This window comes from Cygnus olor, chromosome 11, assembly GCF_009769625.2.
Source record: "Cygnus olor isolate bCygOlo1 chromosome 11, bCygOlo1.pri.v2, whole genome shotgun sequence".
In the NCBI taxonomy this organism is placed as follows: domain Eukaryota; kingdom Metazoa; phylum Chordata; class Aves; order Anseriformes; family Anatidae; genus Cygnus; species Cygnus olor.
Window position 1 is genome coordinate 14,943,127 of NC_049179.1, and position 13,195 is coordinate 14,956,321.

Below are 13,195 nucleotides of genomic sequence, written 5' to 3' on the forward strand. Positions count from 1 at the left end.
CAGGGAAGTTTCTGATGACTAGGGCAAAGAAAGCGAGCATTGGGAAGCAGCCAACTATGCAGCTGAAATAAATATTCACTCATTAGCTTGGGAGAGACTTAATTGCAGGAATAACACATGCAGTTGTATGTGGAACACAAATGCATAGAGAGCACAGCCAGGGGAGAAGGTGCTGGACTCAGCAATATTCTCATCCATTTGCAAATGCAACAGCATGAGGAGGCTCCTGCTGTAAGATAACTGAAGAATGAAGAACAGAGCTGTGGACACTTCAGTAAGAAGATCATGAAGAAACTAATCTATAAAGAAAAATGCTTTCATGTCGCATGGAAATGAAGAAGGAAGAATGATTTGAAAAAACATGGAGAGAGAGAAGCAAAGAGTTCAGATGTTTAATCCTCATATAGCTGTGGGGTCTCAACAACTACCATTCTACCTGTACCTATGCTTTTTTCCTAATCTGATATTTAATTTATCTACTGATATTGCAGAAGAGCAGGGAAATCCAAATTCACCAGCTGCTGAAGTCCTTCAGAAGCAAGAGGACTTGATGACATTAAATATCATTAACAAATGGTGCTGTGGGCACATGTAACTACTCACACTTGGAGGCGTTCATCTGATGACTGTCAAATCCTCCAAAAGTTTCTGCCCTTCTAGGAAGAGAGATGGGGCCAACTCCTCCTTCTTGGTCAATGGTGGTGCTAGCCTGTTGCCCGAGGGCACAGCCCAAGCTCCTGTTTACCAGGTCTTGCAGCAGTTCAACTGAGAGGATAAAAAAGCAGAAATATCTCTGTTAAAGATCACCTCAGGCTTCCGAGCTATTTTCATCCCTACCTTCACATGCTTTTGTATACTAAGAACTCATGTTTCTATGACAATGACATGAACAGTACATGTCCCCCCTGCAAAAACTCACTCTGACGACAGCATTTAGTAACTTTTACCCTTTCCAAAAATCACACTGAAAAGTTGCTCAAGTTTTCATGTAACCTTGCCAACAGACTGGCTTGTTTCTTGCAGGTACCAAAAATGCCTGCTGGAATCTGAGTCCCCCTTCAATCCTTGCTGAGCCTGAAGCACAGCAAAATACAGTATGGTCCACTTTTCACACAAGTATGAAATCCTGGGCTGCCCCTGATCCCAGCTCAGATTCAGTGCAGGGTTGTTTACTGTGCTAAGACTTCTTTTCTGCCTTCTTTCAACAGCCACCAATACCTGCTTCTTTTCCTGATCCTCATTACCTGTCCCTAACGCAATACCATGAGTAGCAATATCTCCTGATCTATGCTATTATTCTTTCACTGGGAATAAGAAGGCTTCCCCTGCAAAAACGGTGCTTGAGAATCGATGTATTCACTGAAGGCAGGCATGCTGGTTAGTGTAACTAATATGTCACACTGACTTGCTCACCTTCATTTATTGCAGTTTTCATAATGGCCTCGCCTTTTGGTGCCTCTTCAGTGTTGGCTCTGAAGAGCAGTCTGGAGCCTGGCATGTCCTCTTGAGCAGAGGTGTCTGCCATGTCCCTGAAGATCTTGGTCTTTTCCTCCAGCAAGACGAGGATCTGCTTATCCTTCTGATGAAGTTGTTCTGTGGGGGTGAACAGAAAACAGAGATGAAGACAGAAAAAGCTTCAGCAAGGAAGCAGAGCGATTCCTGAGATATTGGCCCCATCTAGTGGAACCTGATGACACAACTGTGCCTTGGCTCAATCTTGCACAGCAAGAGCACCCATCAGGCTCAGAAAATTCTAATGCAAACAAGGTGAGGTGTAAACATGGATTGCAACTACTTGCTGGATGCAGGGCCCTCATTGTTCTGGAAGAAGTCATAGCTCAACCATGCGTATGAAAAAGGGTCACAAAATCTAACACGACAATTGCAGTCATTTTTTTCAGAACTATTTTCAAGTTCTGCCCTTCTGTCTCAGGCAGTTTCCTACCTTTCAGTGCTCTGACTCTCGTGTCTGACACTTTCTTTTCAAACTCAGACTCACAAGGCACTCCTTCATCTTCATCCTTATCCCTGGATGAGAGAGACACACATCTCAATAAGCACCAAAACACAACTATGTGTATCACCCGCCTTTCCAGAGCAGCTTGGTAGCTTACATGGTGTTTATCGTGTCTTGAATGATCTCGATCCACCCGTTACGCTCTTCTTTGGAGCTGGCATGCACTTCTACCATTTCGGGATCTTTTACACCCATACTGATCAGGAACAAACCCTTCTCTTCATGAGCCACTTCTCGTACGATCAGCTTCTTCAGAGAGATCACAGTGGATTTCTGGTCCTTCAGATAGAAAGAAATGGTGGAGGAGGGCAAAAAGTTAGATATGAACTAACATTCAAAAGGTCCCATTACCAATACAGCTGCCTCTCTCGGGTTGTAAACATTTTTTGAAGCTACTGGCTAATTAAAAAATACAGCATTTTGATGGGGTCACACAACAGGGAAAGGCTTGTTTTCCTCCATTAGTCCTCTAGAAAAAGCAATTTCACCTTGTTCTATTTCAACAGGGAAGTAATTTAAAATTGAATTTGTGGTTTTGCAAACTCTACCATATTTTGCTCTATCTCCAGCAGACCTTTGATCTCATCTCCTCCTGCCCACACTCTCTACTCTGTCATTAATATCACAGCTCCGTAAACTCAGTGAAGCTTGCTAGCAGCTGCTTCACACACCTTATCATCACAATCTTTCCGTAGGACGGAATAACACCTTATTTTCAAATCCCACAAAAAGCCTACTGTTCTTAGAAGCTCGTAGTTGACTCCTGCGATGGACCAGACTTGTATATAAAAGGATGTTTATCGTGTGCTATGGTCTTTGTGTAATCAGCCTGCCTAGGTTAAAATGTCCCTTTGCTTCTGGGTCACCAGCACGAGTGAGCACCTCTGTGCATTTTACAGGACGCTACACTTGGGTGATTCGGTATCAGCTCTCTCTATGTAGGGCCCTGCGTTTGTGCAGCTCATTGATGGAACTAGAATAACAGATTATCAGCTTTCAAAATATTCAAAGAATAAAAAGGACACAACGTTTACCTAGTCTAAACCATGTCTGCAAGGTACAGCCAAAACAGGCCCAGTTAGGTACCAGACTTTCTCTAGCAGGTCAGTGTGTCTAGTCCTTTAGGAAGCCTGCCTTCAAAAGTGAGTGGTTTTGGTTTCTTGCATTACAAATATATTCTTCTGACATTTATTTGTAAGCTTTACTATTGAATTTACAGCAGTGGTGTTCCCTGCCCCTCACAGCGGTTCATAATATATTAGGACATCAGCCTCTGCTAAGATTTGTTTTTACAATGTTTGTGTTCTCCCATTACTTCCCTTCCCCCCGGATCACTGCTTCAGTTTGCACAGCCTGAAAATGAGTACGTGTATCGAGTGGCAGGCAGATTTTCAAGGCCAATTATCAGCAATGCCAAGGCACTGCAGAAATCAACATGAGTGGGGTAAGTGGAGAAAAAAGACATGCCTTCCAATCACAAAGAAAGGAGCCCGCTCAACAAACAAAACAGTTATAAGCAGGAAAACAAAGCTGTTTAGCAGACAACGTCTGGCTTTACCGAGGAACACATATCAAGGGTCTCTCTCACAGAAAAGCAAGGGAGAAGAAAAGGGTGAAGCCTTACCAGTGAGGCAAAGACATATTTCTGGTCCTTCTCCTGCAGGAATATGAGCATGTCAGAGAGGAGAACAGCCTGGACTTCTGCAAAAGGAAAAGAATACCAATATAACCATGCGACCCACTCCTAAACAGATTTGTCTTTTAATAACACCAGTGCTCTGGCTGCTGGGGAGCGTGAGGGCTGGTTTTGGGTCAGCCTGCAGTGCTGCTCGATCTGCTGGTTGGCAGGCACAGCTCCTGGAAAGGCCGTGCTGCTGCGCAACGCCGAGCTGCCCTAGGAAACATGCAGGGCCCTCACCTCAGTGGGAGGGCTCCTCTCCAGCCACAAGCTTCCTAACAGGTAGGACATGGTGTAACAGCAAAAGCTAGTGACGTTTACTGAGTAGAAGCGCTGTTTTCTCAAACAATCAATATTTTAGCCCTTGAGCAAAGTATCTGCACAGGAAGATTGGGGTTTTATGGTTCTCTTGATGAGTAGTTTGGGGAGTGTAAATTACCATGCAACAGCAACATTTGTCAGCTGCAGTTTCTTTCCCAGGAAATACTGACTTCAGGCGCTACCACTAATTCTGCTTGCAGACAAATACAAGCCTTGCTAACTCCAAGGGGAGCCAACATAGCCCTGCATGAGATGCAGGACCTGGCTTTCTTTCATGGGAAAAGGAAGCGTAATATCAAGCAAACTGAGGATCTTAAATCAGAATACAGGCTTTTCCCAAAGTACGCATACAGCCTTCCAAGTCTCCTAATGACATATCATGAAGTTGCACTGTAACTACCAAGCATAAGGCCCCACCCATACCCCTCAGCACAAAGAGTTTTTGTGTAATGTACTTGGGAAATCTTGTGACAGACAGGAAGCAAACCAAAAAGTGAAGTCATCCCATGGGTTCTTCCCTTCCATTCTGTTTTGGGAAGACAGGATCCTTTTCAGATAAAAAGAACTACCAAATTTTAATCAAAGCTGCAAAATGAACTCAAAGCTCTGGGAGGTTTGAAAAAGTCAGCAGTTGACTCTGTTCTTCTCTATCACCATATTTTCTGTGCACTCTGCACAAGGGGAAATGCTAAAAACATCCAAGAAAAGTTCTAAATTTCTCTCTCTGCTCCACTTAAAATACCACAAAATAGCCTAAGTATCTGAACCAGCTGTTCTCCTATGGGGCTCCGCTGCTTGTCTGTAAGACCTGCTTTCCCTGGGAGCTTGCACTACAGACAGAGGCATTTCTATGACTTATAAATGCAAATGCAGCCTGTACTTATCAAAAGATTTCACAATCACAGCATAAGTTGCTTAATCCACCATTTAAAATCAATAGCAATCTTGGGAGCCTGGAAACCATCTGTAAACTTCCTGTTTCCAAAACCTCAAAATAAATCCTATCTGATTTGGAATTTCGCCTATCACTGCCTCACTGCCCAGCACATCACCACACTATGCATCTCCATTCATGCCCAAGTACCCTGGTGTAATCAGCTGATGCTGGGAGCAAGAAGGAATCAGCTGCAAGAAAGAAAGCCCAGCCTTCCTGCTGAGCCCTAAGAAAGCTCTGCCTGCTTCCACCACTGCTGTTGTCCCAGCTTAAGGCTTGCTTGGGAGATTTAGTGCTTAACTCAGTAAAGAACTTCAGTGCCATGTCGAGAACTTTAGAGCACAGCACTTTAGAAAAACCATTTCCAGGCGATGATAAACAAAAAGCAATTCAAGAAAACATGGACACACACGTAACCAAGCAAGAGGCAGCTGCAGGGACACCAGAGCCTCCCCAACCTCTCCTGAGCAGCTTGCGTCAGCAGCTCGAGAGGTTCAAAAGCAATAAATGCCTGGGACACCTCTCTCAAGGCCTAGTGAAACTGGGAAAGGTAACGCTGAGCCTGGGCAGCAAAGGAGATACAGGGCTGCTGGTGGGTAGAGTCACCAGGAAGCTGAGGCTGGGTTTCATATTCAGCAAGCACGCTTCCTGGAATCGCTGTACATGCGTATTTTGCCACAGAGATCTGACTCACTGCTCCAGACAACTGCAGCCCCAGCATCCTCCTGGCCCAAAGGCTGCCCCAGCACCTCACTGCAGCCTGCATCTTCAGCAGGAGTCTGGTCACCGGGTGGAAAAGCAGCTATCGGTCACCTCAGAAACAGCACGAGGTATTGGAAACACTGTGATGGAAACAGAGTATGCAGCACGGAGAAAGCTGCTGTCAAAACCTCTCACAGCAGACGAACAGCTAAGTGTTGGAGATGCCTATCTGAGGAACAATCCTACACACAGGGAGGGCAAGCTGTGTGCCCTGCAGCAGACTTACCTTTTAACCGTCCAGCTGCATTTTTCAGTGAAACAGGCCCATCTCGGATGAGCTTCCGATGTCGCAAGTCCTCTCTTGCAAACATCTGACCGCTCTTCATCCTCATGATGGACTTGCTATCTGTCCGGTTGTAAATCTCATCAAGACGTGTTTTCTTTTCATAGTTGCTGACTTTGCTATTGACTGCAGCAATCACATCTTTAACAAGGTTTAATGACTGAGTCAAGTCTTCATGTTCCACTTCATTTTCTTTGAAAAGAGAGAGAGAAACATCTCCATTTCACTTCATCCTTGTGGACTCTTAACTTCCCAATTTTACTTCCTTCCCTCCTTCGTCTTCTCCCTCCCTAATTCCTGCATTATAACTTTTTAATATTTTCCCAAGTCAGGTTGCATTTCCCCCCCCTAAAGAGAGCTTCACAAAACCTTTCACATGGAGGGCTGAGGTTGGAGGCTGTTCCAATATATTTTGTATACAAGACAGTAGATATTAAATACACAAACCAACCACATATTGTAGCCATTACACAGAAAAAGCAAACTGGGAGACTTTGGAGTCTAAGCATGTTGCTCCATAATTAGCTAAAGACAGACATATCAACCAAATCAAGGCACCTGAGCAACTAATCCTAACCAGAGATATAAAACTCAAGTTATCTCAATACAGCAGTGTGAGACAATAACGACTAGATTAGTTGGTCAATCATAAGAAAATCTACTTCGGTGGAAAAGGATCCAGGAAATTTACACTGGATGAGCAAATGCAGACTTAGAAAAGAAGAACTGGTCCTACCTTTGGTGTACTGCAGTATCCTTTGTAACAGGACTGGGTACTTTGTAATTCTCTGTGTTACCAGCAAGATACATTCAGAAATCCCAAGACGTCTCACCAGGGAGCTGCTCATTTTTTTCTAAGGAACAAAGATGAAAATTTCAATTTTGTAGCAAAACGCCTACCAGAGCACAGAAAGGAATTTTTTTTCCCAATCGACTGTCTCTCTTCTACCAGCTCCTACCTTGACAAATGCCTGAAACCTCTTGTCCTTTGAGTACAGATCTTTGAAATTATTTACTGCCTCATTGTGATGCCCGCAGAATTTGCCGTATGTTTTCTTCATTCGCTCGGCGTTCTCACCAGAGAACTGAAAGACACAAGACACAAAGGTCCAACTTCCACTGACTATTTTGTGCAATACCCCAGCAGTGCTTGCTAGTCTCTCAAGAGAGCTTTAAGAAAATAAATTAGTCCAAAGCCTTCTGAACCAAGCATTTAAATCTCTAATGATTTAAGAACTGACTTTGTAAAGAAGTAAAGAACTGACTGTTGTGACTTCACTGCATTCACACTTAACAAAAAATCTGGGATTCTACCTCAACAGGGCTTAAAAGCCAAAAGAGAGCAAGGTAGATAAAAGGAGCAAAGGAGAAAACACAGATAAAGAAAAGTAAAAGGACCTACCCAAAGTTGCATACCAGGTCAGTAATTCAGCCAAGAAACACATTGTGCACATTTCACTGTGGTCTACTGCCCACCCTTCAGGCTATAGTCAAACCATTTTGAGCCTGTTAAGGAATGCTTCTCTCTCCCATAAAATAAACAAAATAAATTTTCATAACTATACCTTCCTCTGAAAGAGCAAAAAGTGCTTAAAAAAGAAGCAGCAGAGATTGTTATGTGTGTGAAGACTAAAGAGCCATCAGCTGTGATTGTCTAACAAGTAGAAGAGGAGGAGGAGCAAGAACACAGGAGTGTTTGGATTCCAGCTATGCTCTAAGAAATGCAAGTTATTTTCCACGGCTTACTTGATTCACCAGGATGTCACCTATCCTCTTGATAACAAAGTTCTTTTCACTTTTGTCTGCCAGTGACTCCTTCTTCCTTTCCAGAATCCGCTGGAAGAAGTGACTGTGGATATGCAGCAAGTTTTCCAGACAGGGAAAGATCTTGTCCACAATTTGCTGATCATACTGCAGTTCTTTTAACATCCCTGCACTGTATACATCGTTCATAATCTTCAGGGTGCGAACATGATGCATTTCTGTCTGCATTAGCTCTGCATAGGATGAGAACAAGGTCAAAAACAAGGTCACAGTAGAACACTTGGGTGTAAAGTACAAGGAAAAGCTGTCATTAGAAAGCTCTTCCAACTGAGCTAATTGGGATTCTCTAAGTGGCATCAGAAAATTCAATGTCAGGTAGCTCACTGCCAGCCTCAACATAATCCATTTCTGCCAAGCAGGATGGCTCTCAAATCAGGGAGGAGACGACTTGCTATCTAGCTGCTGTGCTGTAACTGAGTTTAAATGTCATCAGCAGACAAATGGCAAGAAGCAGTTTCTATTTTTATTTATTTTTTTGATGGATTCCAGGTAAGCAAAAAGCAGGAAGAAAAAGCTTTCACAGAACACATACTTTCTACGGATTTCAAGAATTAAACTTTGGCCACAGAGGAATCAAAGTCAATGTTCCTATTCACTGACCTGAGGTTTCCCAAATACATGCAGGTAAGTATATTAAGAAACCATCTAAAATGAGTGAAAAATGAACATCCATGTATGTCTCACCATAAATGACATCTTGCCGTTTGACAACATCTTTGTTTTGCTGCTGTAGGAACTTGCTGTCCACTACTTGGCTCCAGGACTCTGCCTCCAGCAGCTTGGAATCTAGTTCCAGGTCTCCCATCAGCTGTCCTTCATTCATGTCTGCACCTTCACAAAGCAATGTAAATGTCACGAAGATGTGGGTAACTTATCCCATTTGTGATTCCTGTCTATTCATTTACGTTTAGGCTGTCTCTGTTATACCACAGACATTACAAACTTTCTCCTTACATACAGAAATGGTAATATGAAATTATACCACATAAGGACTAGATTATGAAAAGCTCTTTTAAAAGCTATTTGCTAATTTACAGTTTTCACGCAGACCAAATTCTAGCTCTGATAAAAGAGAAGGGATTATTTAACACACAATGTGTAATTTGTCTTCCTTCATTTACATCAATAAATCAAGAGAACTTAGAGCTACGTAAAGGCTGTGTTGTCAAGATTAGAAAGCTAGAACTGATGCAGGTAGATCTGCAAACTACTGCATCCATTCACCTCTTTAAGAAAGATTGCCCATTTATGGAGCAATGGTAATTTTCTCTGTCTTTACCAGCATGGTCTTGTTTAGCCCTTATTAAATTAATATCATTCTGTGTTTTTTTTTTTCTTCAGATAAATATTGGCTAAGATGTAAGAATACTGATTATATCCTAGAAAGCCTCATGTATAAAAATAAAGTTAAGAAATTAATTTAAATGATTTCACTTTTAAAACCACAAAACTAAACAATAGCATTTTTCCCTCCCCACCCTGGGGAGAAAAACAAAAAAAAACCCAACATATCAGCACGAAAAAGGTAAAGACTGTAAAATATGTGGCTGTATGAACAGGCCAGAGGAGTAAAACGAAAGAGGAAATGTTTGTCCTCAAGCTAAATTCCAAGTAACTCAACTGTAACTGAAACCTTCTTAATGTTTTCCCACAGTCCAACATGCTGAAGAAATTACAGTGTGGGGCCTTGTTTTAGTTTATCATTCTAATATTCTAACATTACAGTAAATGCACTATAATTGTCCATTAAAGAGAAAAACTAGTGCTGAAATGACAACATAGATTTTCTATTTCTGGAAAGCAGCACTGAGACCTTCCTGCTGCTATAAATGCTATGAGGATGCCTTACCTTCATCAACTAGTGACTCCATGGATTCATTCACCCGACTGATTTTATGTAAAGAGTCTGTTGACTGGGACAGAAATTTCCAAGTGTGTATTAAGCTGTCGTCATTCCCAACTCTGCATAAGAACAGAACACAAAACATTGTTTATGATTTGAAAAAAACAGCCACATGGCTTTTCAAGTACACAGAGGAATGCATTTTTAAACACAAGCTAAAAACCAAAGCAAGTCTTGCAAAGTTAGGTACAGAAATGTATTTGTATTAATTATTTTCTAACAACTACACATCAGGACTCAGAAAACTGTAAGACCTACAGTTCTGAATGACAGTGCTTCTTCCATACAGAATTACCCCTAGGTTCTATCGTTTGGGAAACTCCTTTTCACTCCTTTCCATTTTACACTGTCAATTCCCATCCTCATTGTCATTGGAGAAGGCAGTGCAAAGATGCAATACAAAAGGCTATCCAAGAGTCTTTACCACGTGTTGCTCTGAGCAAGATCAGAAAATTGGACTGAAATAAATTTCACCAAGAATACCCAGGGCATGCCAGTTGTCTAGAACATCCCAGTCCATGCTATAGCCCTGTTTGTAGAATTGCTCAATATGCAGGTAGTATAGGAACCATAAATGTAATTTACTTCTGTTTTTGTAATTAATTATGTATAATGCATTCCTAAATCACCATGAAGACTGCAGCTCTGTGCATCCACCCTATCATTATACACACAAAAGTTAATGTTATACCTGAGCTGCAAAAATGTGTGCTCACACAGTACCAAGCCCAAGGCAAGAATTTCTTCCTGGATCCCAGAGCATCTCTATGAAATGACCTTGGATATAACCAGGCCAAGTCAGATGCCTCTGACCTCATGCCCACAACTAAACCTAACACAGACAATCTGATTGTGCAGAAGACAGCTGATGGTACCATACATAATATGGGCATTTCTGGTTTTGTGATCCTCTTTTGTACCTTTAACACAGATCACAAATTTATTTTTAATGAGATCTGAATTTCTCCACCCTTACCACACCAGATAATGCCCATGTACTCATGCGCACAGGCAGAAACCTTACCCTGCAATGTTCTGTATTGAGACACTTTTTGAAAGCGCTGTAGTCTGTTGTGATCTCCTGTTATTGAATATTGAGGTGACGGTGTTTTCGTCAGGAGCAAGTATTGCTGAACGAGGGCGCTCCTTAGGTTGTGAACCTGCAAGGGAAGTGTCAGAGAAAAGTCAGCTCATGCAACTGCATTACTAGCTGCAACGACCATGACTTAATGAAACCAGGCTTTAAAATTAACTTCCTTTTCTCTCTAGAGTTGTTGTCGGGAGATCAGTGGCTGTTAGATACAGCCCTAACTGTAGGGAAGCCTGAGCTTTCTGCCTCTCCCTAACCATTCTTGTGGTATGTTAAGGCAGGACTTGGTCAAAGCAAAGTCCCTATGCACCCTGGAATTTGCCTCAAATAAAAAATTTGAGAATTGGTTCCTCAAATTCTTGTAAACAAAATTCAGACATCATGTACAGTATTAATGCAGCATGAGTGATCAGAGCTATCTGGAAAACTTTACCCTCTTTAGACCCGATATGTTTAAGTTTCAGTTTTGCTGTATAGAGAGACAGCCAAAGTGAATTCGTTAACTGTTATCTTTTCCTGTGGTATTTTCAAAGTCCAGCAGTGTTCTTATGCAGAAAAGCAGAGACTGAGCGCTTCTTAGCAAACTCAGCACTGCTGTGTTTCAGGCAGGAAAGAACGTCGATGCCTTTGCTGAACTGACTGCACTGTATCTAAAAGAGCAGGGTGGAATCTTCAAGTCCAGAAACATACACTTTGGAAACTAAATTTAATGTTATTCAATAAACGATCACATGAAGCAATCTACTGAGCTGTTTTTTTAAATTTCTGCAGGCAAGGAGATCCTACAGTTACATCCATCTGCCTGCTTCTGGTCAAATCTTTTGAGATAGGTTTTTCCACCTGTACAGAGAACCACTAATCCTTATCTCACACCATCACGTAACTTTGACTAACCTTTCCATCTTAATTTCAGATTTTCCCATCTTCAAATATGTTTCTGGTTTCTGGAGCAATACTTCTGAATTTCATGACAAAAACCACAGAGTGTATGTCTGTATCACACAGTGTGGTTCCATACAGTGATCTACAAGCTACCTCTAAACAAGCTTATCTAATCAGGATGCTACTAAACCTATGTGGGCTATTCCATTCCAATTCTTTGCCATTGGTTGCTTTGGGTAGCTCTGAAGCACAGCATACATCTCAGCACAGCCACGAAAATTTTGTCAGCATTGCTCCCATTCACAATTAAACTTTCTATTTTTATTACATCAAAGCATAAGACTATTTGATTAAAAATATATTTTTTAAACAAACATCCTCTCAACTTTTAAGCTTAAGAGCTTCTGTTAATATAATACTCCTATTCTTTTTCTGCCAGACATGTGAACATAGGCTGCATCTTCCAGGTTTTGCAGAGTGTTCAGCTGTAGGCCATCAGAAAGCTAGAGCAGCCAGGCAGCTATTCCAAATTTGACATGACTTTACATTTGCTTAAATTTACAGGGCCACTGCAGAAAGTAGATAAACTATCTGTGCAACTTTAGCACAACTTCTGAAATCCCAAACATTGCTCACCATGCAGAGAAAATGCTCACAAACCTGCTTTTTTATGTGCTTATCTTTCATAATGTAAGTATTAGTTGGTTACAACAGTTAGGAACAGCAGATACAGACCATCAGCAAAACAGAGGTAAAGGAAGTTTTCTTACTTTTGTTTCTCATGGTTACTGTGGGTAATGAAGAGGTATCATGTGCCTGCAACATTCCTTTTTGTGGCTGAAAGAAAAAGGAAATTCACTGTAATTTTTCCTCCCTTCTCCCATTGAACTGTGCCACATAACTACAATTAAAAATCTTTTTTTTTTTCTGAATCCTTCAAAACAGATTAGTTCTCCTCTCCATATATCGGCATGACCCTCAGCAGCTACAGCTGTTGCAATCAACGAAATGGGCAAAATAACATATGGAGAAGTGTGCAGTAAAGAGTAAAATGGAAAGAGAAGGGCTGACTACTGAAGAGAACAACTAAAATCACAGAGGAGTTTTTCTTACTTTCTTCATAATTGTATGAACTAGCTTGGAGAACCATACCGCAGAAGAAGCTCCTCACATTTGGAACAAATTCTGTATATTACTCACATAAACAGCATACTTATTTAATAAATGTCATTATGCATTATAAATACACATGATGCCACATTACAGGATGCAGCATTCAAAAACTGAGAGATACTGCATTCACCAGTGCGGGGCACCCCTGAATTTTGAAAGTGATGTGCATTTTTTATTTTAATCATATGCTTATATGCCTTAAACGTGCACAAGAAGGGTGGTGTTTGCTCTGGGAATATCTAGTCTCAGGTTTTGGACACCCTCACAGTTTCTCTGTGCATTACTTCTTCCCAGAGCCTGCTGCTGTCTGTGTGGTGTGCTGTCCTTG

The 13,195-nt window shown here is 41.6% G+C and overlaps 1 protein-coding gene across 1 annotated transcript in view; it reads right to left on the reverse strand.

Moving 5' to 3' along the window:
- Positions 1 to 13,195, reverse strand: part of AKAP13 (A-kinase anchoring protein 13) — a 76,894-nt gene that overhangs the window by 12,487 nt on the left and 51,212 nt on the right. The window contains exons 12-24 of the mRNA XM_040570335.1: positions 12,465 to 12,531; positions 10,747 to 10,882; positions 9,669 to 9,781; positions 8,504 to 8,650; positions 7,742 to 7,992; positions 6,955 to 7,080; positions 6,732 to 6,849; positions 5,939 to 6,187; positions 3,642 to 3,718; positions 2,115 to 2,296; positions 1,946 to 2,028; positions 1,414 to 1,593; positions 604 to 765 (exon numbers count right to left, since the gene is read on the reverse strand). Of these exons, the coding sequence (XP_040426269.1) occupies positions 604 to 765; positions 1,414 to 1,593; positions 1,946 to 2,028; positions 2,115 to 2,296; positions 3,642 to 3,718; positions 5,939 to 6,187; positions 6,732 to 6,849; positions 6,955 to 7,080; positions 7,742 to 7,992; positions 8,504 to 8,650; positions 9,669 to 9,781; positions 10,747 to 10,882; positions 12,465 to 12,531 (1,891 nt within the window). The remainder of the gene's footprint in view (positions 1 to 603; positions 766 to 1,413; positions 1,594 to 1,945; positions 2,029 to 2,114; positions 2,297 to 3,641; positions 3,719 to 5,938; positions 6,188 to 6,731; positions 6,850 to 6,954; positions 7,081 to 7,741; positions 7,993 to 8,503; positions 8,651 to 9,668; positions 9,782 to 10,746; positions 10,883 to 12,464; positions 12,532 to 13,195) is intronic.